This window comes from Gadus morhua, chromosome 8 (genome assembly GCF_902167405.1).
Source record: "Gadus morhua chromosome 8, gadMor3.0, whole genome shotgun sequence".
Taxonomy (NCBI): Eukaryota; Metazoa; Chordata; class Actinopteri; order Gadiformes; family Gadidae; genus Gadus; species Gadus morhua.
Window position 1 is genome coordinate 12,328,071 of NC_044055.1, and position 26,765 is coordinate 12,354,835.

Genomic DNA, 26,765 nt, shown 5'->3' on the forward strand with positions numbered 1-26,765 from the left:
CATCAGCAGGGAATCAAACTCACAACCCCTCGATGGGGTCTCCCATTAGTCTGATATAAATTAACATAAATGTGGATAATAAACAGAAAAGGAGCGAGAAGTTTGGGTTTCAATGATTTATTGGTTCCACCGAGGTGGAATTTTTCAGAAAGATCACACACAGGAAGTCATCGATGTCACTTATCATTATCGCGTAAACACACGGTCTGTTCACACACGGGCTGAAGGCCTTATCAACGGGGGCAGAAGACCTCAAACCTCCATTCAGCTGCTAAACATCTCCATGTACCTCCTTAGCCTGGTACTCTTCTGAATGGAGGCCAGAAAATTTAAGTCTTCCATTAAAGTTCCTCCTAGCGTCTGTTAGGAGGCTAGGTTCCTCCTACAGAGTTGCTCTCTGCAGTCAAGATCTAAACCACCACAGCCATCGAGGAGTTCGTCTTAGTAAAGGACCCAACAGGCTACAAATAAACAGGGTGTCATGGCCTTTAGGTCCGAAACTACATTACCCAGAGTCTTCTGGTACTTATGGGGGCTGTATAGGAGGGGGCAGGGCTTACAGGGAGATAAAGGGAATCTTAATGGGGGGGTTAGCTCTGGTTTAACGGCGGTCGTTGGTCCCCTGTGTCCTCTTTCCGGCAAACAGATGTTTGGGTTTCAGGTCGTAGACGTGTCTGTCACCCTCGCCCTTCTTGCCGTCACGGTTCATTTCCTTTTGGGAGTTCTTCATCATCTTCTTCACCTTCCGGCCCATCTGCAAGGTCACACCACATCATCAGCAAGGTCACACCACATCAACAACACCGTCACACAACGTCATCAGCACCGTCACTCTCATCAGCACCGTCACTCTCATCAGCACCGTCACTCTCATCAGCACCGTCACTCTCATCAGCACACTCATCAGCACAACCGTCATCGCCATCTCTTTACCCCCCCACCCCCCCCCCATCATCATGCCCCTGGTCGTACCTTTGCGTCCCTGATGCCCGACTGGTCCCTGGGGGGCCTTGAGGCGCTCTGGCTGCGGATCTTGGAGGTGGGCGGGGCCGAGGCCTCACGCTTGCGCTTCCTGGTGACGCTGCGGGAGCGGCGGGCCTTGTCAGCGTAGTGGCTCTGAAACACCAGAGGGGGCGCCACACGTCAGTACTCTGGAGCCGCTCTCTGCTACAACCAGCAGGAGCAGCTGGATATGTTAGTCGTTTTATCAGGGGTAGAGGTCAAGGTCTGTTAATACTGACCTTGTTATAATGTCCAACAATACAGATCTCTATGCATACCTTATCCTTAGTAGCTTTATATGTTGAAGTAGTTCAATATTAGGTATCAATAGAAACCCCCCCTCAAGTTATAACGTCAAGGAATATACAATGCTCAAACATTTATAATGTATTATGATATATAATACATCAGCGATAAGAGTGCATCTTAACCACCACACTTTAAAATAGGTCAACGAGGGCCCAAGGGCTGTGATTGGCTGGTTCACTCACGTCGTCCTTGTCCGTCATGTCCAGCCCAAGGCCGCTCATCTCCGTCTCCAGGACCTTCCGCTCCACTTTGGTGGCGGTGCGGGGCATGCGGGGGCCGTGGATGTCCTTCTCCTTGGAGGCCAGTACCCGGAGCCCCTTCTTCTCCTTGATCTGTTTGGCCAGCATGCGGATCTCCTGCATCTCCTCGTCCTCGCTCTCCTCGTCAGAGTCGTAGTCGCCCGCCCGCTCCTTCAGCTCCTCCTCCTTCTCCAGCTCCTCCAGTTTCTGTGTGTTTGTGGGGAGGGGGGAGAACGTTAGTCTGGTGAGGCTTGCAGGTGCTAGGGTTGTTCCGATACCAGTATCGGATTTCCGATACTGGTATCTATGTGCCGATCCGATACCATCACGTGACTCCTTTACTACCCAGGCAGAGAACATCACAAACACGACGGTGTACTGCTGTGTTCGTTAACGGTCGGAGGTGGAAAGTCTGAATGGGAAACGCGTCATCTCCGACCATAGTTTGTTCGAGCTACCAAGTCCAAAAAACATGGAAGCTCCAAAAAAAAAAATGGTATGGGAAAATCTGTACATCTCATTAGGAGGATGCTGATCTTAACATCACATTTACACCCACTGCAGCAGTGAGTAGAGCAGTCCCCTAGGACCTAAAGGAGTCCAGTAGACCCCTAGGTCCTAGAGGAGTCCAGTAGACCCCTAGGTCCTAGAGGACTGCCCCTTGAAGGGAGGGAGAAGTCCTCAGCATTCCAGGAGGTACGGACCTTCATGATCTCCGGGTCGATGTAGTCGGCGATGTTGTGGCCCTCCCAGATCTCCGGGATCACGTCAGACTTCTCCTCCTGGTTCATCAGGTCCCAGTATTCTGAAAGCACCGGAAACCACAAGATCAGAACACTAACACGCCAAGATCAGGTCCCAGACAGACCAAGGTCAGGACCCAGATACACCAAGACCTACAGCTGTGGAAGCCCTTCTCTGTGCATGTGAAGGTCTCCTCTGGTACCGCTCATTCACCACTTCCTATCACCCTTAACTTAAATATCTTTTTTACATTTTAGCGTAACGTTAAAACGTTATCGTTGGTCAGAAGAATTCAAATAAAGCTTGGCTTACTCTGCAGGTCCAGGATGTACTCGTCTCCCAGCTCCAGCTCCAGGTCGCGCTCCTGAAACAAAGGTCAGAGGTCACCCGGCGCCCTGTATACTTTGCATTCAAAGTTCTACTGACCTGAACTACAGAGGAACCCTCCAACATTTCAAGCCCTTCCTTATCATGTGAAGGCGCATTAGCAATAGTTGCGGCTGTTTCCATATCAAACGATCACACACACAGAAGAAGGTTTGTGTTCCTGTCTCTAACCTCCCAGCAGGCCCTGCAGCAGCCAGTGAGTGTTGTAGAGAGAGAGATGATTCTAGCACCAGCTACCAAATCCTGGTCTACTGAGCAGAGACCACAACCTGTTTGAGATGCTGTCTGAATGAGCCCCCTGCTGACCCAACAGTGACATAAAGAGACGGATGAGGTTAGGGTCCGTACCGTCCTCTTCTTGGGCCGGTCCACCTCCATGGCCTTCTTACGCAGAACCGCGTTCTCCGGGATGAAGGGAGGCCGATCCTGGGGAGCAAACGACACATGGTCAGGTCCAGATACACCCCCCGCCCTCACACACACACCACTGCCTTCCTCACACCTCCACCCCTACCTCTTCAAACACCTATCGCCTACACAGCCCAACGCCTACCTTACCTCCCCCTCTTCTCGTAGCCCCACCTCCATCACACCCCCATGATCCAGGGTCCTACCTTGTGGTCTCTCTTGGACCAGGAGCCGACCTTGTGGTCTCTCTTGGACCAGGGGCCTACCTTGTGGTCTCTCTTGGACCAGGGGCCTACCATGTGGTCTCTCTTGGACCATGAGCCTACCTTGTGGTCTCTCTTGGACCAGGAGCCTACCTTGTGGTCTCTCTTGGACCAGGAGCCTACCTTGTGGTCTCTCTTGGACCAGGGGCCTACCATGTGGTCTCTCTTGGACCAGGAGTCTACCTTGTGGTCTCTCTTGGACCAGGAGTCTACCTTGTGGTCTCTCTTGGACCAGGAGCCTACCTTGTGGTCTCTCTTGGACCAGGGGCCTACCATGTGGTCTCTCTTGGACCAGGAGCCTACCTTGTGGTCTCTCTTGGAGGGCACGGCCAGGTGAAGTCTGTTCAGGACGTCGTGGACCTTCTTCCCCTTCATCTTCCCGTCCACACGGTGAGCCAGGAGCTTGTCACACGCCTGGGGGAGAGAGGCGGTTACCATGGATACAGTTACCAGGGAACACGGTCGACGGGACACAAGCAGGACCACAGATTGTCTATATACCGACGTGCTACCTGGCTGTCCTGCTAGCTAGCGGCTGATGTCAGTTTAACACCTACTATACATTGTCCCCACACGTCCTCCGTTCTGCCCTCTTACTAGGGCTGGGCGTTAAGGACAAAATCTTATATCACGATATGAGTAATTTTATATCACGATATGGATATATATCACGATATGGTATTTTTGAAGTAAATTCAAATAATAAATGGCTTAAAATAACCATACTTCACATTTGATCCGTTTTTTCTTTTATTTTTAACTTGAATTTCCATGCTTACAAAGGAGTAAGTAGCGAACAATCTGTCATTAACTGCAGTGTCATATAGTGCAAACATCTTGTAAACATTGAACTGTTTTTTCAATACAAATAACATTTTTTTTTAAAGGTGTGCTTCACACCTGCCTGGCTGTCAGTCAGTGTAATATAAAATAAAAATCACAGCATCACACAAATATTTTAAATACTAATTATACACTTATAAAATAAAGTTATGTGCTGTGCAAATAGCTTGTGGTAAAAATAGAACTGTTTGTTCAATACAAATGAAAATTTGTTTCAAGTTAACAGGTGAATCTCACACCTGCCTTGCTTCAGTCAGTGCAGTGCAATATAGAATTATTATTTTTTTTTTTCTCTCTCGGTAAAAACGATATGGCCAAATCTCTCCCGGTAGACACTTTCATATCGTCCACGGTATGATATCGTCATATCGCCCAGCCCTACCTCTTACCCCTCAGCCTTATCAAAGCGCCATGCCATCACATCCTCTGAGGTGAACAGGAAGTGGAAGCTTACCTCAGTCTTGACCGTCATCACTCCTTCCTCTGTCAGGGTGCTGGTCTCGATCACAGGGATGCCCTCCTCCAACAGGTCGGCAAAGATTTTCTAACAGAAAGAGAAAAAACTCGGATCAGAGTGAGACAGAGGCCCCATCCACACAACGCCGATTTTTTTTTTTTTTCAAACTCCCGTCCAGACGGAGCCGGCGAATCCGGTGCCCGAAACCGCACATTTCTGAAACCGGATAGTTTTCGCCCATTTCGGCTCCGTGTGGACGGGGCCAGAGACAGACGGAGAGCCAGCAGCAGGTTCTGGTCTACAGGAGGACTCACCTGGCTCTCTTCAGACAGCTCGCTGATCTTCTTCACGTCACACTTGTTGGCCACCACCAGGAGAGGCTGGGGATAATAATAAACAATAATAAAACAACCGCTCTCTTTAACGTTTCTGTAGTTATTCATTGTCTTTTTGTCTGCTTAAGATCGTCCTCAGCCTGACCTCAGTTTATTCAACGTCTCTTTTGAGAAAAGATTCTTCAGGTGAATGACGTAATGTCAGAGTGATGTCAGAACCGGTGTGATGTCTGCGGGGTCCCGGTGTGATGTAAGAGGGGTCCCTGTGGGGGTGGCGGGGCCTCACCTTGTTGGCAAATAGCGGGCGGATGCTGTTGAAGAGCTCCAGCTGCTGTTCCAGGTTGTGTCCGCACTGCTCCGACACGTCCATCACGTATAGGACGGCCGCGCGCAGGTGGGCCAGCGCCGTGATGGCCTGCATCTCGATGGTGTTCCTCTCCTCCAGAGGGTGGTCCAGGATCCCAGGGGTGTCCACCACCTAACAACACGGAGGGGTCAGTGTGGCCGAGTCGCGATTGGTTGAAAACGGAACAGAGCTACTACTCATAACACACATTGCTTTATTCCTTCAGATATCAATAATGTCTTATTTTAATGTGTTACTATTTTACATCCAGTACTTCTGCTGCCGCTGTGCAGCTTTACTTTCCCCCCTGGGGTGAATCCAGTGGATTAATCTTCTAAATGTGAGATGGTGCAGAACAGGGGCAGGGGGAGGAGTTACAGGAGGGGCCGGGCTACAGAGGGGAGGAGCTACCTGCCAGCGGAGGTATTTGTAGTCCATGTGGCCGACGAACAGGGACTTGGTGGTGAAGGCGTACGGCTGGACGTCCACGTCGGCCCGGGTCACCTGAGGATGCGCAACTGAGGGTTAGTGGGCGCCGCTAGGAACTCTGGGTAATGCGGCCCTTTTTAATACGTGCAGGGGTGCGCGCACCTTGTTGATGAAGCTGGACTTGCCCACGTTGGGGTAGCCACACAGCAGCAGGGTCCGGGTGTTGGGGTCGATGGAGGGTAGACGGGACAGATGCTGACGCACTGGTAGGGAGAGGGGGAGACAGACAGACAGACAAAGTTTAGCATTTTGTATTATTGCCTTGGGTTTTTGTTAGGCACTTATTAAATCTAGTGTGATTAATGTTCCTAGACTTCCAGAGGTCATGTGACCGTGTCATGTGCCCAGTACCTTGCTCCAGGTACTCCAGGCTCTGCTTCTGCCTCTTGAGGATGGTGCACATGCGTCCCAGCGCCGCCCTCTTCAGCTGCTTGCAGCGGTACAGAGAGTCGCCGTACTTCATCAGACGCACGTAGTCTTTGGCAACGCTGCACACACCATCATAATCATCAATACACATTAGGATTCATATTAATCATACACAGACAGCTCCACCGGCCAAACATCCTGTTGTAAACAATCAGTCTTTGGAAACTCATTCACTTTATTTATTCACATTTCTACTGACTTGAATTATAGAGGAGTTCAAGAACTTCATTAGCATGGGTTGGCGTTTGCATTAGCAATAGCTGCTCGGGGTTCCATTACAAACTTTCACACACAGAAGGTTTGTGTTCCTGTCTCTAACCTCCCAGCAGGCCCTGCAGCAGCCAGTGAGTGTTGTAGAGAGAGAGATGATTCTAGCACCAGCTACCAAATCCTGGTCTACTGAGCAGAGACCACAACCTGTTTGAGATGCTTTCTGTCTGAACCTCTGAAAGTCCAGAGCTTTACTAGTCAAAGGGACGTATTTGCTTTAGTTCAAACGTTATAAAAATGGGCTCTAAGACCATAATACTTACTTGTCGATGAGGTTCTTGGCAATGTTGATCTGACCCAGGGCAAGTTTGTAATGGTCTTTATCGTACAGCACGTTCATCAGGTCAGCGTAGAAGGGATGGATATCCTGGGGGCCAAAACCACACCAACATCAGACACTCACACTGTCGACATAGCATAAATATATGGCCTATTTAGCCCTATGAGACTGTACCTATGATTAAGGCTAAAAAAAACCATTGAATTGAATAAATTGAACTGAAAATAAAATGATTGTCTGACGTAATTTGCTTATTTCACTTACGTCCAGTTTGGGGAAGTCGGTGAGAATCTGGCTGAGTCGGTCATGACAGTTCTGCTGCGTGAACTTGACTTTGCGCATGTAGAAGTGGCGGATGCGATGGATCTGGTAATGTTTGTGCACCACTGTGGGGGTTTTCCTTTGCGTTTTGGATAAAGTGACATCGATGAAAGCCTAGAAGTAGAGAATAAGTAGAGGTTATTAATTTCCAAGACATGGGCTGCATCCGAATACTCATACTTGACTGCTATATAGTAGGCATTTTGTAGAACGTCACAAATATAGCTCGGCTAAATCTCAGTACGCATTGTGTAGTAGGCAAAAAGTTTCCGAATGCGTACTACCGCCACAGTATACAACAGTAGGTCACTATCCCACAATTCAGCCTGAGTCTGGTAACCGACGAAGAAGAGCTCCGCGGTGAAAAATAAATAAAAAAATCGGTCAATAATCGAAGATGACTTTAATTTTACCGGCATCTGATGTGCAACGCACAGAGGGGAAATACGTAATCTCCAAACATCCGGTGGCGTTTCGGTGCAGTTCGGAAGCGTTCTACGCATAGCTGTAGAACGTTATATATTATCGGTCAAGTAGTAGACACTGCATAGAAATAGTATATACTTAAGCAATAGATCACCCCAGGCTGTGGTATGTGCTCATTATACCACTGTTAAGGGGCGTTGTCCGGCCCCGACGCCAGCGGAGGGCCGGCGACCTCCTTCACAGTGGTATAATGAGCACATGCCACTGACTGAAGTGATCTATTGCTTTTATACAACGGTTACTGTTATGGCGAAACGAAAGTCATACACACTAAATTTAAAAAGAAACCAAGAAAGTCAAAATAGCCGTTTAATTAAAGAATACAAAAAAGTAGTCCCTCCTGGCTGCCGCTATGCATCGACGGTCGCTATGCAACACACTTTAGCGTCCCTCCGAGAGAAGGCTCCGATAGAGCGGTTCGCCGGCAATTTATCCTATGGAGCAGTTCACTCGCCGTGTGCCTAAGCTTTCGTTAGTCTCTCCATCGCCTTGCTCACTCCCGGAGTAACAACATTTACACGCTCTCCATCATCCAACATATGTTTTACTTTGTAACTGTTTCTACTTCCAGGCGCGGAGTGATATGCAAACTTTCACAAAATGATCGGGCGTCATAGCAGTTATGTATACGCTCATTATACAACAGTTGGGAACCATTCAGATCGCTGGATTTAGGTCCCCCGTTGTATAATTAGTATTAGGATACACCCATGGAGTTGCGCGTTTATCCGGCGTCAAGTGACGCGTTATGACCCAATCTACATCTGACGAACTTTTTAAACGTTGACTTGATAGGATTAATTCATAGTCCAATATTAAATACACACAAATGTAACCGGCTCTTCCCAGTGAGACTTCGTGTAACGTTAGATAAGATTAGATACTACTAATAATAAAAATAATAATAAACATATCAAATAAAGAAACTAAAAACTAAGTCTGAAGCATATCAAATAGAGACCAATGACATTTTACACCAAACTTCGCAAAGTCGGTAGCTGACTTCAAAAAATCTTCAGGCATTAAGTAAAGGCCCAGAGACTTAAGTCCCTTCCGGTATCACAAAACCCCACGGATCATCAAAACCTTCCACTGAACCCTCCAGAAGACATATTAGACTAACATCACACCCATATGAACACTATACAACACGGTGCTCCACTGTCAGGGCCCGATCCCCGTCCCTCTACCAACACGTGTCTCCTCTGAAGAGCGCACACCCGGACCAGGCCGTCTAAAAACAAAACACACACTCCAGATACACCCGACACACACACCACCGCGTCCGCACACGGTTCATGAACCCGGTGGGGGTAAAACGTACCTTAGCAGTCGGAACCACCATGATCTTTTTGAAATTATAAAGTGCCATTTTTGCGAGACACGTTAGGGTCCGCAGACGGCACGAGAAGAGGGCAGCACGTCGTGGAGGAAGTGACGCTGAGGAAGTCTCGCGTTACTTCCCTGCAGCGCCCCCTAGCGGCCCCACGTTTAACGTTAGTAAATATAGACAAACAATAGAGTGAGGTCCCCCTTCAACATAGAATAAACTATTTTTTAGGTTGAAAAAATCATAATTGTTTGGAATAATTGTTTGCTTATACTGAATGACTATATAAATCCTAATTTGTGCATAAAATATGCTGGGTCACCAATCACATCACTTTATATGTTTTGGTGAATGGCTGAAAGCATGTCGTTATATTCTTAGCATGGCTCGGAATCGGACCCCTAACCCTGGCAGTGTTAATGCCTTTCTCTGCACCGCTTTATCTGTATTACTGAAGAACTGCAGGGCCCGAGATGACTTCGTCTGCTATTCTGACACCTTTGGCGGCAAATAGCTTTAAATCGTTGGTTTAATTCCCAAAATATATATTTAACAATTGATCAATAAAATAAAAGCATAAAAAATTATTGTTTAATAAAAATACATGTTAAATCATAACGAATATTTAGGGCGGCAGGACGTCAGTTTGCGGTGAAACGTCGGATTGTCCGACACATACTTGTTGTGATCCTGACAATAGAGTGTAGGCCAATCAGCGTCGCCGGTGGAACGTGAGCTACGCCCACACACACAATCACGAGCGGGCAAGCGTGTGCGTCCCCGCTGCGCGCCTCGACCAACCGGCTGTCCACACTGTGGGGTTCGTCCAATCGCGTGGCCTCACTATGCGAACGGCATTGCCCCGCCCCCATGGGCGTGTCGACCAATAGGACGCCAGGATGCGAGGGCCGACCACCAGAGCGTACCAGCCCCCCCCTCACCGGGATGTACAGACACCACACCACCCGTATATTCTCGGGGGGCGGGGCTTATTTTAAGAGTGAAAAAATTAAAAAGAATCCGCCAAAATGGGACGTCCTATTGGTCGACACGTATAGGGGGGCGGTCAGTTAAGCCCCGCCCACTTGAGTTATAGGGGCGGTGCCTATTTATATTCAGGGGGCGGGGCTTATCTTCAGAGTGACAGGCTGAGTATTGTCGGAAACAGCGATCTCTCCGCTCCCCAAAGCCCTCCTCTCGACGCCGACACTTCGAGTGATTACCGCCGCAGCGAGCTACTCCACATCCCGCAGCGTCTCGGTCCTCACGTCGGGGACACCTCGCCTTCGCCAGGAATTCCTAGTTTTGCTTCGGGAGGGCCGGACGTCCACCCAGGAGACGGAGTTTATCGGAGCCTCCAGCAGACCGCATCATAAAGTTGACCCGCTAACCACCTAGCCTAGCTAGCTAGCCAGCTAGCCATCTAGCCCTGTGCTAACTAGCTCGCTCTGCTATGCTTTGCTAGAAGGTGAAGCCTAAGTCGGAGTCTTTCGTGTCAGTTCAGGGGGCGTCGTGTTACCGCCGAGCAAGCAACCCGCCCTCCGGTCCCCCGTCTGCCCGTCGGAGCTCGGTACCGCCGGGAGTGGTGTTGATAACAGCGCGGGCGCTAGCTGGTGTGTGGGCCCGTACACCCCGCTAGCTGCTAACCCCCTGCGCACTGAGCCTGGCAGCCTGCTGAAGGCCTCGCTCCCTCAGCCCCGCCGCCCCGCGGAGAGCACACAGGTGAGTCCCCGAGCAAGCTCCCCCACAAGGTGTTTTGGTCTGATTGACGGCTCCTGGAGAAGATACACTCCCCGCCCGCCATGTCAACAAACCGTGTGCGTGATCGGTGCTCGGAGCGGCGGGGGTTGCGGGGTTGAATACGCGACATCACGCCGCGGAGGTCGCCATCTTCAATGGGATGCTACTGGCCTATACTTCAATGCTCGTTGTTGGGCTTAACTCGGCTTCACCCGCCGCCCCTAGGGTCTCTGGTGATATGAACGGACGGCGTGATGGTGTACTGCTCGGGTCCGGTGTATGTGGGGGGGGCACGGAGTTCATAACGAAAAAAAGCATTACCTTCACCGTCAGAACCAGTCCTTCCAACTACGACGTGTTGTAAGGCCGGGTGATGGGGCAGTGTCGGTGGTTGGGTGTGGGGGATGTGGGTTGCGGTTCCCGGTGGGTGGTGGGGAGTGATGGGGTCGGTTGGGTGGTGGGCCGGGGTCTTTGGGTGATGGGTGCCTGTTGTGAAAAGTGAAAGTTGCACTTGTTTTGTTTTGTTGAAGTTAACTCACTTAATGTGATGGGCGTGTTGTGGTGGGGTGTCCCATGATAAGGCTCCTGGCTGGGGTCCTTGTGGTACCCAGTCAGCTATAAATACGCTGACATTAGACAAGTTGACGTTCTTTGGCTGTATTGGCAGAACTCGGGTCCTATTATGGAACTTGATGAAAGGTAAACGCCGTACAAATTAGATTGATAGATTTGTTAGACGTCAACACGTCACGTCGCTAATCGAAAGATATTTTACATATTACATAAATTCAGGGTATCAGTTGGAGTGTGTTGGTTCCTGGAAGTTTATGGAACATTTAACCCGTCTTCAGACACGCATCGCCTGTATCCACGCCATGCCTCTCAGGTGGAGACGCGACAGTATCCGTGTCACGGAGTCTGGGACGAATTGTTCACGCTCTGATGGTGTTGTTAAAGTCAACCCTATCAATAGATTTATATAGCCTCCTATAAGTATTTACGGCTTGTAATACATCAGCCAAATTTATGGTCATCTCTTTATTGGAGTTCTTCCCGTGGGTCATTGTGGGAGCCTTGGTGTCTCTCCTGCTTTTGAGTTGAGTGTAAACTCATCAGTTCCTCTACATCACCATTTTTAAATCTAGGCTCAAAACCAACCTTTTCTCCCTGGCCTTTCCTCCCCTTTTGTGATATGCCTTTTATTTTATATGTTTTCGTCTATGTATGTGGTATGTGTTCTTTTATGTGCCTCTTTGCACCATGTACGGCACTTGGCCAGTGAAAACTGTTTTTAATTGTGCCTTTATAAATAATTTTTACTTTTGACTCTGGTTGTTTAGGTTGAGACTGAGAGTAGGGGAGCCCCCCCATGCCCCACAGTGTGGAAACATCTAGAATGATCTACGAGGGTCAACAGTAGAATATAAAGGGGTCACTTCTCCATGATATTAAAATAGGGCCTTTATGTTAGGTTTTTCTATGGGTATTTATGGTCTATTGTTTGTTTGTGGACAGGAAAGGGGGATGAGGGAATGAGATGACACGTATTATAGGACCACCGATCGGGATTCAAACCCGGAACGCTACAAGGCCTATTGCCCCCATAGTGGCGGTAGCTGTCGCCCCCCCCCCCCCCTCCCCCCTCCCCTGTTAGCACAAATCGCTTCAGACGAGCTCCACAGTGACGGCTGGGAGCTATCATCACCCAGTGGTCCGGGCCTGGTTCGGACCGTCAGCACTCACTGCTTGTTTGTTTGCAAGCCTGGTGTGTTGGGACGCTAGCGACTTTTGTCTCCTCCACCACACACACACACACACGCACACACACACACACACTGTCTCTCTGTGTATGTGTGGGGACATAAATTTGGATCAAAGTTTACAGCCGCTCCGTGTCTGTCTGCTCTGTATGCAAACACAGCCGGGCCACGGCAGACACACATGATGTGTGGGTGATTATCAACCCTTTACAAATGATCTTCTGGGACCCACTGTACAGAAATGCAAACCCCCGACCTCCCATGTTCTGGGGTAGCAATCCTGGATGCGGACATACAGGCCATGTGGTGTTGAAGTCAAACATGGCAACAGGCATGAAACATCAATTGAGTGTTGTACCTAAGTCCTGTGGCGTTCGTGGCCAAAAACTGTGAAGAACGAATGGGAATCGACTGATAATGGTTTCCGTAGAAATGCCAAACCTGGTGCTTTACCCCGATCAATAGGTCTGGTGGGACCTCTACGTTCATTTAATGTCGTTTTCTTTCGGAAACATGACCATGCTCTGTAATGCTGAAAGAGTGATGTTTCACAGCGATTCCCATGATGCATTACTCGGCACAGGCAATCGTTAAGTTATTTTATCCAATTAAATGGAGGTACAAAGTTTGGGAATAGTACTTGGCATTGGCCAACATCTTATCCTAGCTATCTTTGTTGTTTACGGGGAATGGGTTAACCTAGCGATTGTTAATGCTTGGCACTTGGATCTATGAACATCTTTACTCTCCCAACAGAGAAAAAAATGTGTTTCTCTCTCTTCTGACAAACGTTCTTATTGCAAGTGACTTTGGATAAAAGCGCCGTCTGCTAAATTCCCTCAATTGAAATTGGAATAAAGTTAAAAATTGGTTGAGTTAAGGTGTACCGTTCTGTTTGGGTTTGTGTTTATGGCCAGGGCAAAGATCAGAGCAAGACACTTCCAGGCCTCCTATTCCCTCACCGGTACCGTGTAAAACTGGCCCGAAATTTCCCTCCCCGGCTAAGGTCCAGGGCCGGGGCATACAGTAAATACCAACAGAGACATTGATTAACTCAGGGATTATACCTGGAAGTCCTGGAATACATCGTTCATAACCAACCCGGGCCGGTTGTACCGTCTGCCCACCGGTAACACACTCCACCGAGCTGGGCCCATTGTGGACGGGCTCTGTAATTGCAGGCTGTTGTTGTGAGTCACAATGGACTGGGAGGGGTCAGGCCTCTGAACAAAGAGGAGATACACGGCACGCTGTGGGAAAACGCTGTCAACACTCAATATGAACATCATGCTGTAGTACATGCCTCCGCTCTGACGCAAGGGGTGGTTTAATCTATGCTCACCAATCATCAGCCATTGGAGAAAAGTAGCGTGCAAGTATTTGTACCAGGTGCTAAGACGTTTGTGGAACAGGTGTGTCGTTTTGTTTCCTCATGTGACCACGTTAAGAGGTGCAGTGTTTCTCCCAGAAAATGTCTCTAGTCAAGGTGGTCAAGGAGCAGGGGGGGGGGGGGTCTTCGGTGAGGGTTTCCGTTCACAATAATATATACAACCACTTGATGCTGCCGTTTCAATATAAATACTTTTGAGTTTGAAAACATGTTGTATTTATTCAGCATTTCTCTCAAAAAAAACGTTTGAACTGAGAACTTCGAAATTTTGCCTTAAGAAAATGCACAAAATGTTCCAATCTAAAATAATATAAAGATATGTATCCAGCTGTTTTGCCCTTTCTAGAAAACATTAAATAAATGTTAATTTGGTAATAGTTTGACCCTAAAATAAAAATCGCAATCAAAATTCGATTTATCGCCCAGCCATAACACAGCCTTGCACATTTTTTATAAGCTATGTTTGCAAAAATGTCTTTATTTTCATTTTTTTAAATGAACTTCTTTTTAATGAAACTCTTAATAAATAACGCTACAATACCCATAATGTAAAGTTTTGTCTTCACAGCTTCCTTGGTGACACAGAGACTTCTCCTTGAGGAGCCAAGAAGGAGACGGCTCATGACTTCTGATCAGGACACGAAAGTTGTAGCTGAACCACAGGGCCAGCAAGTTCAAGAGGCAAAACACAACTCTCACCTGGTAAGAGACACGCACACACACGCACACACACTCTTACTTCTCTACTGCAGATGTAAAGTCCTTGGTTTCATCCCCCATGTATAAAAGCTACACAGTAGGCATCCTTAGAAAGCCCCCCCCCCCCCCCCTTACTCTGAACTACAGTCACTTTGCATCACTGAGTTCACCTGGTCCATGTTGTTGTCTCCTGAGTGCAGACAGACCTGCTGTGGTTCATTGAGCCTTTGGGCAAACTCCCATATAACGCATAGTGAGCTGTTTATCCTATTGTGGATTCAGCATAAATCCACAATCTATGCTGTGGATTTATTGTATATAAGGTCATAAAAATGTAAATGCAGAATAACATTGTTTTGACACGGCAGAAGGACAGTTGCCGGACTGGACACAACAATCTGAAGGGTGTCTCCAAAGTGTTGGGAGAGTCTATAATCGCCCATAGATACTAGACAAACAGGCCGACCAATCACGGCAGTCCGACTGACCAATCATTATCGTGGCAGTGTCGTGTGATTTGTTGTCATACTATTTTGGTCGTCTTATTGGGTCTGTGATGAGCACTTGAGCAACCCTAAGTCCTGATAATGTTCCTATTGTGCTGTTGTGTGAGGAGGTGCTATTGCACCTGAGTCATGGCCCTCTGACAGCCCATGACGTCTGCTCTAGACGTTGGGGCTTAGAGCTGCTGCCTTCCCCCTGCCCTGACCCAAACAGGCTCAGAGCTGCTGCCCTCACCCTGCTCTGAACTCTGGGAGAAGTGAACCCCGCCTAACCACGATCTTATTAAGGCTGTTACCATACACCAACTCACGATTCGGTCTGTATCACGATTTTTGACCCACGATTCGATACATCCCACAATTTTTTGAAATTTTGAAAAGCATTTTATTTAAACAACACTCGTATAACAATTAACTCAATGATTTAAGAACAAATAATTTGGAACACTGAACAAATTTGAACAGAAAGAATACTATTAAAGTATAGCAAAATTAATAAATAAATTACCGAAGATTTCAGTTGGAGGATGCTTGCAGGTAGGCAAAAACCCTAGGTTTAGGCTTACGTATTTTAAATATAAATGTCAAATAAATAATATTAATTTGAATAGTTTGGTAGCACTATCCAGCGTTCCAGCTAGAAATAACGGTGCCGGTCAAAGTGACCTGCAAAGGTTTAGTTTTCGGTCAAATATCCCATTATCACTTCTTATTAGGCGATGTAGCTGAAATAATGACATGATCAGGCCATATAGAAGGCAACATGTTTAATAGCCTAACTTATAGATTGGGAAAAAACAACAACGTCTAATTCGCAATAAAGAGCCATAGTGTTACGCGTAGCGTATGTGTGTGTGCGAGAATGGCAGTGTGTGTGTGACGTCAGCGAGTGAGTGGATGAGCGAGGAGAGCGAGCGGTAGCGTGTGTGTGTGTCAGTCTAGTGAAGAAACGAACGAGGTCGGTTGTGTATAAGAATAAAGTACCCCGCCTGTCAATATATTGGTGGCCGCTTCATTCTGACCTATAAGCAGACCAACAGCCGGTCGAAATAAACAAAACACCAGAGACGGGGATCACGCAGGCTATTTTTGCGCGCTTGGCCCACTCTGGTTAAATGTTGTTCATATCGCATATGAGGACTTTGCAGGCTGTGGAGATATGCAATCCTCCGTAGCCACGGAGCGCTGTCATCAGAGCGAGGGAATCTCGTCGCAGACTTACGGCATTGATAAGAGGAGCGGTGTCGGCAGACTATTAATTAGACAGATTAGCAAATTTCAATCTGACAATTTGGCCGGAGAGATACAATTTTGTCTGACATTAAATTTTTCTATTACTGGACAACGGAAACCCCAGCACTTACAGCTCATATCACGTGGCTGGATCTGGACTGGAAGGAAAATGGGTGTTAGAAAGGGCGTGTCGCGCTTCTGCCTTCTCACACCGCGAGACAGGTTCATGGCTTGGAGTGTCGCGATTTTGGTTTCGATACGCATATCGGTACAGCCCTAGATCTTACGCTGTTGTATTGTTGACTTTTTCGTTCATTCCTACAATTTTATTTCTTTCATCAATGTATTAATCATCACGTCTACCTCTGATTTACCGCTACAGTGCTATATTCAGATCGGTGGTGGGAATTTATGGGTACTTTTGGGATTCAGACTCGACTTGGTTACTGTTGTGAACTATTGAATTGGTTCTCCCTGTGGATGACTTTATCTGAGCTAGGTCTGTGTGGTCTGACTGTAGGGGGCTAGGTCTGTGTGGTCTGACTGTAGGGGGCTAGGTCTGTGTGGTCTGATTGTTGGGTGCTAGGTCTTTGTGGACTGACTGTATCTGAGCCAGGCCTGTGACCGGTGTGATTGATGGGACCACATGGTCCCAGGGCCCAGCGGTGGGGCTATATGCAGTGACTCTTTGGCCTTGGCTGCTCCAGTAGGGTGGACCCGTCAGTGGCTCCTCCCACTGGCATTAACGGACCTGCTCTGTGAAGACGGTCGGCTCTGGAAGGAATCCCTATAAATACAATTTTGGATCCGTTTTACCAACATCATGCTAATAGACAGTCTATTAATACTCCACATGTTTCTGCTTCCTGTTGGCCTCGGTGACCTATTCAGACCGCCTCGTTGGGTCATATGTAGTCCCAGACCGGTTCCTCTTTCGTGTGTCTTGTGAAGGCCGCTGAGTGCCACACGGCCGTGGTGTTGTCAGCTTGAATGTGTTCAGGACTCTGAATGCAGTGGCGTGCTGGTATGACTGTGTGTACTAGAACCGTACTGGACCTAGGACTGTCGTGGCCCCCGGAATGTCGTGGCACCCGGAATGTCGTGGCCCCCGGAATGTCGTGGCCCCCGGAATGTCGTGGCCCCCGGAATGTCGTGGCACCCGGAATGTCACGGCACCTGGAATGTTACGGCACTCGGAAAGTAAAGTAAGGATGTTCATAGAACCAAGTGCCAAGCACTTACAATCGCTGGATTAACCCATTCCCTGTATACAACACAGATGGCTAGGATAAGACGCTACACAATGCTAAGTTCTAAAGATAGCTATGATAAGAGGCTACACAATGCTAAGTATTAAGGATAGCTAGGATGAGATGCTACACAATGCGAAGTACTAAAAAGTGCTAGGATAAGATGCTTCACAATGCTAAGTCCTATATGTTGGCAATCGGAATGTTCTGAACTGGGGATGGGAGGGTTGAGACATGGCCTCACATCGTAACTAATAAAAGGAAACTAGCACATGGCCACATCCCAAGGCTCATAGGCAAACAGAGTTTATCCGGGCCAGGGGTGATGTATGCTATTGCTAACCCTTATCTGGATCTGCACGGCCTTCAGGCTCAAGGATGTGGGGGGGGAGCGAAGAGTTCCACCATTACGAAATGGAAAGACCCCTGAGTCCTTTTCCACACGCATCCTCACCAATGCATATGGTCGGATAAGAATTAGCGAGGTCCAGGTGAGGGCAGTGGGGTCTTCTGCTCTACAGTGATCCATGGGCACCCATCTAATCCTGCATCATGTACAAACACGCCTGCTTTTTACATTATTTATAGTCCTTCCGGTAAACCCTCTTAGTGTGACCGCCTCGCTGGAACACAACCAAGTGTGCATAGGACTCACCATGAATTGCCATACGTCAAAGACTCCATCTACATCCTCATGAAACGCCATGCATCATAAGACTCCATCTATATCCTCATGAATCAATATGTTCAACAGTCATAAGACCAGAGGTAATATATATCTTCATCGATGAAGATATCTGCATATCTTATTTTATATATCTCACAAGCCATTCAGGCACAAATCTTTTGTTTTGCGCAATATAATTCCGCCATATTTTCCATCAATTTACACTTCTAGATGGTCAGTATTATCGTGTATGTAATGCTATCTGTCCGTCCACTCCCAGCAGAGTGTTTGTGCCACGCTATTTCCTGTTGTAGTGCTGGCAGCATACCCTTCTGAACGGCGCTGTCAACGCCCCATCTGATGGGCTGCTGTTCAGGGCACAGCCCTTTGTGTTTGTTCACTGATATGCTGCTGTGACTTTCACTTTCACTTATGGGCTTCCTGACGTCGGCAGCCATTGCAGCCATTGAGACACGACAATTAGACCAGGGAGACGATGAAACCATAAGAGACGTGCTATTCCTACCAAACATGGGACTATCTGACACAACCTCAGTCGACTGCAAGGCCAGCAACTGTTAGTGGGATAGTTAGCGGGCTAGTTGGTGGACTAGGTAGTTGTCTAGATAGTTGACATGTTGGTGGACTAGATAGTGGACTAGTCGACTATGAGGGGTCAGCCCTCGTATGCGTTTTAACCCTTCCTCTGTGCTGTTCTATGGATGATACTACAGCCTCAGTCCTGCTGTGTGGTTTGGATCTTCCTCCTTCATTGGTCTCTCCCTCTCTCCATCACACTCTTGTCTCTCTTCCTCCTTCAGTGGTCTCTCTCCATCAGTCAGGTCAGAATCTAACCTGCGCCACTGGGCCTGACCTTTGGGCTGACGGAGCATTACTCACCTCAACAGACGAGCGAGTCATGAGTCTCACCCTCTCTCCCTTTACGCGAGGGGGAGAGGGGGAGAGACAGCCTGAAAGGTCAAGCAGACCTGTAGCCTTCTGCTGTACCCTAGACAGCGGGTGAGGTCGTCGCTGGTTGCCATGGTACCCTGGTTCAGATATGAGACTGTTGAGGGGGGGCTGGGGGGTCCACTCTTCCGAAGTGTCAGTTCATCCAGTCAATAAATCAGTCCCCAACTGAATCGAGATGCATAATATAAAGCTCAGTGTGTCTGGCTCATATTATATTCACCCATATTATGGTAATTGCGTGTGAGTGTGCGCCTTCTCTGTCTCACACCTATCTCTCTCTGCCCCACGTCTGTCTCTCTCTGCGTCACACCTTCTGCCTCGTCTATTTCTTTCTTGTCGTCGTCCCCCGTCCCCCCCGTCCCAGTGCGTCAGCATCTATCTCGTCTGCCCTCCATGGACCCTGACTCTAGCACAGAGGAAGCGAGGGAGGAGACACAGACGGGGAGAGAGAAGGAGGGAGACGGAGACAGACAGACAGGGAGTGAGAGAATGAGAGAGAGAGGAGACCCAGTCTCGAACAGACCTAGGGAATGAGAGAGCAACATAAAATGGGAGAACCAATCAGCCGCGGCGCATCAGAGCTGTCCTCAACGGTGTGTGATGCTGTGTGACAGCCCAGACTGCAGCCGTGCCTGGATGACACTGCTGTCATGACTCACAGGGTCAGGAGGGGGTGGGTGGGTGTGTGTGTGTGTGTGTGTGTGTGTGTGTGTGTGTGTGTGTGTGTGTGTGTGTGTGTGTGTGTGTGTGTGTGTGTGTGTGTGTGTGTGTGTGTGTGTGTGTGTGTGTGTGTGTGTTGGGAGTTGACCACAGTGACATCATGTCAGGGGGTCTTGACATCACGGGTCTATGGGTCATGACATCAAGGTATGTGGATGGTGAGCAAATAATGTGTTTAGTAAAATAAGCAATCATGACCAGACCCTCAGCCAGTAGCATGTTTCCACTATACCATCCTTGCCCTGCTTGGGGGCTGGGGTTTGCATTTCCTTTACAATCGGGCTTCCTTGATGGTGTCTAACTGCTGAGTCGATGACACAACAACGCTCACAAACACAACATCTGCCAGTAATGCTTAGAAACGGTGCATCGCAGTATCTGTTTCCGAGAAAATTGCAAAGAACACCGCGACGTGTGCCCCTCTTCTTCTGACCCGGGCGGCGTATCTGCAAACACAACGGCGTCAGGACTATGAAGTTGCAGCTTGCACCTCAGTGTGTTCAGAGGACGGCCGTGTCCACTGGACTACAAGTCGCTACTAACCCTCTGGTGACTGGGCTACAAGATCCTCTGACCCTCTGGACAACGTCTACATATCGTTTCTATGACGATACTGACGTAACTAATCAGTTGGTCCGGGCTCGTTAAGGCCGGTCGACTGGCTCGGTTGTGTTTGTGGTTGAAGTGAGTTTCAGGTTTGTGAGGCATTTGGTTTCAGGTTAGTTGAAAAAGATTCAAACCCCCACACATTATCATTGAGGCATCGTAAGCTCAACGGAGCTATTAATAAGCTACTTTGATTTTTGATACTTTCACATACGTGTAGATCTTTGGTGCCCTGAAGTGGGTCCGTCCTGTTTGTATGTCCTTCCAAACCTGTAGAACGAGTCGGGATGTCTTGGTGAATGCCAGCAGGGTGAGAGTCACTCTGCCTTGTGTTGGGGCAGACTGGCTCATCGGCTTCTCTGTTGCTGTTGTCGTCATGGAGACGGGGTGTGCTGGTTTGGTAACAGGCGTAACACGGTTGGTGTCGTAACAGTCCCACACCACCGGCCACACCCCGATGGCTAAGGAAATGGACCATCCTTGATTTCCAATGGCTTGCATCAAACCCATCAGAGATTGTTTGTAGTACAGTGGCAGGCGACCCACAATGGATCTGGAAGTTGTTGTAGGGGTCACAGTATTGGAGGTTGTAAACGAGACCGCAGAAGACGACCTCATTGAAAACGCCCCCTCCTCCCTCTCTGCTCCCTCAACCTCTCCATCAAGGAGAGTTGGAGCATCCACAAACCAGGGGCGGAGCTATGATAACGCTGTGCATGTGATTGACAGCCCAGATGGATTCCCCGAACCAATCAGGGAATAGATGCCCCGATTGGTCTAGGATCTAGATGTCTCATGCAGAGTCAGCCAATCAGAACAAAAGTTCTCCCCATCAGTTCCCCCCCTGTTCGCTGACACATGGTGAAGGCATTCCTCTCACATCACTCAATGTATACCTCCTGGACCTGACCCACAGCACCTCCTTTAAATGGTTGCATGACTTACCTTCAACTGGAGTGAGATGGAGGTTTTTAAAAGGTTATATTGGCCGCAGTATTGAGTACGTGGAGAAGAGGGGCAATGAAGAGGAAACACTTCCTTCATTCCTACGAGCGCCAGTTCACTCGAGTTACCTGGCATTGTTGTGCACAGTATCATAAGCCTTCCAGTAAGAGTTTAAAAAAACATCCTTGTTGTCTCATTACCCCGGTCCCTGTCTCGCTGCCCCAGATGTCTCCCTCAGATTACCCGGACAGGCTGCAGGGCTCCGATCCGTGGGGCTAGATAGTCTTTAACGATGCATAGTGTGCTCTCTCCCCACAGGGAGTGGTGGCAGGGCTGCGGGGTTAGATAGTCTTTGGCGATACATAGTGTGCTCTCTCCCCACAGGGAGTGGCGGCAGGGCTGCGGGGTTAGATAGTCTTTGGCGATACATAGTGTGCTCTCTCCCCACAGGGAGTGGCGGCAGGGCTGCGGGGTTAGATAGTCTTTGGCGATACATAGTGTGCTCTCTCCCCACAGGGAGTGGCGGCAGGGCTGCGGGGTTAGATAGTCTTTGGCGAGGCATAGTGTTCTCTGCCTCCCCAGGGGGTGGTTGGAGGGCAGCGGGGTTAGATAGTCACTGGTGTTTTGCCTGAGCGTTCCGGCTGGCCGACCCGTGTCCTCACCTCACCTGATACCCTCCGACAGCCAAACATATGTCCACCTGTCCAGGTGCGACCTCATGCTGAGGGCTTTGCACGCTCAGTGTTTCATTGGTCCAGCAGGAGTGCATGCTCTCTGGGAGAGGCCTTTTGATTGGCTGGTTGACCATCCGGGCCTGTTCTAAGTGTTATTAATTATTAATGTAAGTGTATGATGACGAACCTCAACAATGAGCCCAGATTACAGGACATGAACAGTAATACACATGCATGATGCTGATATGATCCGCACAGAGTATTTTGTCAAACATCGATATATCTTTGGATCGATCTACATTTTCTCACCTATTCTATATCTATTTTTCTATTGTCATACGGCACAGACTTTGAGCGGGATTGTGTCTTCTACAGGCCTGATAGAGTTCAGGCGTGGTGCCTGAATTCAGGCTTGAGCTCGGCCATATATGTTGTCTAGAAAAGTGAAAATAGGTGAGCGGTGCCTTTTAAAAGGTCCAGTCAACACGTCAGCCTACCTGACCTTTTGATTGACATGTCTGCCACCAACTGGGCGTAGTCTATATAAGGAAGACTTTTACCTTTGTATGTTTGCACTGAGGATGGTCTGAATGGGACTGAAAACGTTTGGCATGCACTTTACACTTTTATGCAGTAAAAACGTATTGTTGCATCGTCTACATGGTGTGCGCGTTCCCCTCCTTTTATTGTTGTCAAGAAAGGCAATTCTCCCTGGTGTCTTCGAATGTATTTCATAATTTTGGGCACAGATAATTTCACTTCCTATCGGCCCTGCTTCTATAACCAGCTGTTAGGACAAAGTCTCCCTGGATCAGTCATAAAGTGCATCTGGTCTCCTTCTCCGAGGTCTGAGCCCCCTGTCCCTCCTCTCCTCTCCCCTCCTCTCCCCTCCTCTCCTCTACCAGGACTCCGCCAAGGTTTCCGACCTGAACCCCAATGCCAAGGCATGGGCCAACCACATGTTTAACCTGGACCCCAGCGGAGGAGGAGCCTGCACCCCTCCCCCGGCCTGCCCCCCATGGAAGGACGGTAGTGACACCACCCAGCCCGGCCCCCGAGGTTAGGCACGCACCAGCACGGTCTGATACACGCGCACACACAAGGTCAGCAGGAAGCACACGCACACACGGTCGGCTGGACACGAGTACACACACACACATGGTCAGCTGGAAACACACACGCACACACGGTCAGCTGGAATCAAACTCACACACACGGTCAGCTGGAAACACACTCACACACACACGGTCAGCTGGAGACACACACGGTCAGCTGGAGACACAGTCAGACACACGCACAGACAGGGTCAGCTGGAGACACACACACACAAGCACACACAGGGTCAGCTGGAGACACACACTCACACACAGGGTCAGCTGGAGACACACGCTCACACACGCACACACACGGTCAGCTGGAGCCATCTCTTATATTGAAGGATGTGCTGGTCTCCCTGCAGCCCACGTGGCGGGGGACCACAAGGCCCTACAGGAGCCCGTGCTGACGGCGCCCGATGACCCCCCCCCCGCCCCCCTGATGCTGGCTGACCAGAGCCCCCTGGCCCCCCTCCCCCTGGAGGCCGGCCCCCAGGCCTTCCCAGAGTACCCCGAGCCGGGCCAGGACGTCCCGCAGACAGGTGGGTGGTGGGGTTAAAGAAGGTGGTGATGGTGTTTGGGGTGGGGTGGGGGTAAAGGAGGTGGGGGTGCAGGTGGAGTTTGGTGTCCAATTCAGTAGTTCAATACTGGGGGCCAAGCCGCAGGTTGGGGAGCTGGAGGAGGAGGTGGTGGGGATAGTGACGGAGTTTGGGGTGGCGCTGCAGATGGGGTAAGTGGTAGAGGTGGTGATGGTGTTTAGGGTGGGGGTGATGGTAGAAGGGGGGGCGATGGTGTTTTGGGGGGGTGTTGACGGAAACGCCAACCCCCCTGGATGGTTGGGACTTTTGATTGGCTAAATGATACCATGGTGCGCTCTGATTGGTCCGGAGAACCCATGGCGGCATATGGTTGGTTGAAAGGTTGGTGTTCTGTCTGTGTTCTCTCAGCGGGAGGCGACTCTCAGCCGGAGAACCCCCAGGAGAGTCTCAGGGAGCTGCTGAAGAAGACCCTGGAGTTCTGTCTTTCTCGGTGAGTCTCAGAACTACAACTCCCAGGAGTTCTGTTTTGTTTTTCTGTCTCAGTGAGTCTCTCCACTCCTCTGCTTCCCTTCCCTCCCCTCCTCTCCTCCCGTACTCTCTCCTCCTGTTCTCTCCTCTCTCCCCTGCTCTCTAGTTGTTGTTTTGTGGAGGCTGCTGGGCTGATGCTGGCTGCCACGGTGGAATGCACTGAACTATGCACGGCCATATCGAAACAATGCCTGCATGCATGTCAGCTCGAGTGCTCTCTCCCTCACTCCCTCTCCACCTCCCTCCCTCCCTCCCCTTTGTTTTTTCTCTCAGCCACTCCCTTTGTCTATTTTGCTCTTGCTGTCCCTCCCTTTTACTCTCAGGCAGTTTTTTTCCTCCCTCTTTTACTTTCACTTTGTCGTGTTCTGTCTCCCTCGCTCTCGCTCTCTCTCTCTGTCTCTCTCGCTCTTTCTCTCCCTCTCTCTGTCCCTGTTTCTTTCCCCGTCTCTGGCTCTCCCTCATATTGTATTATTTATATATATATATATATATATATATATATATATATATAATATAATTTCTTTTTTTCATTCTGGGGTGGGTTGTGTGTTCAGATTGTGCGGTGTGGGTGGTCTCAGCCTCTGTGATAATGGATCCAGAGCCGCTCTGGTGACCGCCCCAAATGTGGAACTGAGGGTGTCCTGCCGTTGAAGTGCCTCTTGACAGGGCCCCGGCCCAGGCGGGCTTTTTCCTACTGTGGAGATGGAAAGGGGCGGGACTCTCACTGGCACTCGCATGCAAAACGATCCACGGCAATTTGCATACCGGGCTTTCACTTCAGAGTCAGCGCCGACGGTTAGCGCCGATTGGGGTGGTGTTAGAGGATGTAGCTCGCCGGGGGAGGGGCTTAGATCAGTGGTGATGCATGACAGCTGGCACCTCTCCCCTGAGACGACACCGACAGAGGAACCACGCCTCGAACGCCGGGTCGAAGAGCGGCTGGTGGGTCGCTCACAGAGGCGGTCGCCGTGGGTTACGCCGGCCTACCCTCCTCCAACTTTATAATAATTTTATAATAATTATTATTTATAATAACTTATCACTTTATAAAATTGCGGTTTTATTTTTCTATATATTTTTTTTAAAAACGATATGGATGGTCCTCCTCTTGGACCAGCGTGAGCCTCCGCTGATTTAAGTTTCGATACGTCGGTGCCGGCGGCACTGTCATGATGACACACGGTGTCTCAATAGTGAAACATACTGGCGCTGTTAAAGCAGCACATGTGACTCAAAATGGAGGCCATGTTAGTAAGACTACAGCAATTTTGCCCATCAGTAAGTTTTTTGGGTTCAAGCCAAATGATAATGATGAACCTAAAGACGTCAAACAGCCGATATGTCGGTTTTGTAAAAGGTTGATTCCGGTGAAGGATTCCCAGACAACCAATTTACACGCTCATTTAAAAGTGCATCATCCGGCAGATCATTTTAGCTCCACATGCCGCGGCCTCCGCTATTGCTACAATCTCGCAGCAGCCCTCAATCCTGGGCGCCTTCTCGCGGGGGGGGGTGTACCACAGCTGTGACCCGGAAATGGTGCAGCGGGGTGTGATGTAATTTCGCTTTGCGAGCCGACCGGTAGGTTTCGAGCCCCTCCCCTCTCCTCTCGTAGCAGTGAGTGAATACGGCGGGTCAGCGCTACATAGTATGTTTCCACCTGTGCCAGTTAACTTCAATTACAATTTGCGTGGCTTTTTAAGTTGTAAAAATAGCCACAATAGCGCTGTTTTCCGGAAAAAATAAAATAATAATAATTACAAAATATATATAAAAAAGAAAAACGCCTTTTTATCGGTAACTTGAGACGATCAACGATGGAATCCATCTATCGTCGATAGTCGATAGAGTCGACTATCGGCCCATCCCTAGGCTCCGTATCCTGGTGTGTGTTGTGAGTTCCTTTTTACGACCCACCGTCCTGGAGCTATTAACTCCCCAGAGGTCCTGAATAAGTGACTTCAGGCCCGCTGGAGCGTGTTCAGAACCAGTGAGGCAGAACCATGAGGCCGCGCAGCCTCTGCCCTTCATGGACTCTGGACACTTTCAACAGCAGATTAGGCAGACGATCACAATCCATTTGAATGACCAGACAGACTATGAATTCATTTCAATGACTCCCCCCTCTCCCTCCCTCTCTTCCTCTCCCCCCTTTCCGTCCTTCTCCCCCTACAGGGAGAACCTAGCCAGTGACATGTACCTCATCTCCCAGATGGACAGTGACCAGTACGTGCCAATCATCACCGTCGCCAACCTGGATCACGTCAAGAAGCTCAGCACCGACGTGGAGCTCATCGTGGACATCCTGCGCTGTCAGTACTAGTGAACATAGTAGTGTACACAGTAGTGTACTAGTGGTGATCCCAGTAGTGAACACAGTAGTGAACACAGTAGTGAACACAGTAGTGAACACAGTAGTGTACAAAGTGTTGATCACAGTAGTGTACACAGTGGTGAACATAGTAGTGTACACAGTAGGGAACACAGTAGTGAACATACTCGGGAAC

The 26,765-nt window shown here is 49.1% G+C and overlaps 2 protein-coding genes across 3 annotated transcripts in view; one reads left to right on the forward strand and one right to left on the reverse strand.

The window, feature by feature from the left end:
• Positions 1-101: 101 nt before the first annotated feature.
• On the reverse strand, positions 102-9,069 carry gtpbp4 (GTP binding protein 4). 2 transcript variants are annotated; one of them, XM_030363407.1, is made up of 17 exons: positions 8,933-9,069; positions 7,066-7,236; positions 6,785-6,888; positions 6,174-6,310; positions 5,925-6,025; positions 5,745-5,837; positions 5,274-5,465; positions 4,967-5,032; positions 4,650-4,739; positions 3,674-3,766; positions 3,296-3,313; positions 3,030-3,107; positions 2,607-2,658; positions 2,255-2,355; positions 1,494-1,757; positions 973-1,116; positions 102-754 (listed from the first exon to the last, which is right to left on the reverse strand). In XM_030363407.1, the coding sequence occupies exons 1-17, from the start codon at positions 8,978-8,980 to the stop codon at positions 602-604; spliced, it is 1,905 nt and encodes a 634-aa protein (XP_030219267.1). In that variant the 5' UTR covers positions 8,981-9,069; the 3' UTR covers positions 102-601. The 2 variants fall into 2 exon arrangements, with proteins under 2 accessions (XP_030219267.1, XP_030219266.1); XM_030363406.1 differs by lacking the exon at positions 3,296-3,313 and having other exon boundaries at positions 3,656-3,766.
• A 1,001-nt stretch (positions 9,070-10,070) lies between these two features.
• The window catches only part of larp4b (La ribonucleoprotein 4B), a 28,839-nt gene continuing 12,144 nt past the window's right edge, over positions 10,071-26,765 (forward strand). Inside the window, exons 1-6 of the mRNA XM_030363367.1 lie at positions 10,071-10,660; positions 14,397-14,530; positions 23,003-23,156; positions 23,557-23,733; positions 24,139-24,220; positions 26,434-26,570. Of these exons, the coding sequence (XP_030219227.1) occupies positions 14,450-14,530; positions 23,003-23,156; positions 23,557-23,733; positions 24,139-24,220; positions 26,434-26,570 (631 nt within the window). The 5' untranslated portion in view covers positions 10,071-10,660; positions 14,397-14,449. The remainder of the gene's footprint in view (positions 10,661-14,396; positions 14,531-23,002; positions 23,157-23,556; positions 23,734-24,138; positions 24,221-26,433; positions 26,571-26,765) is intronic.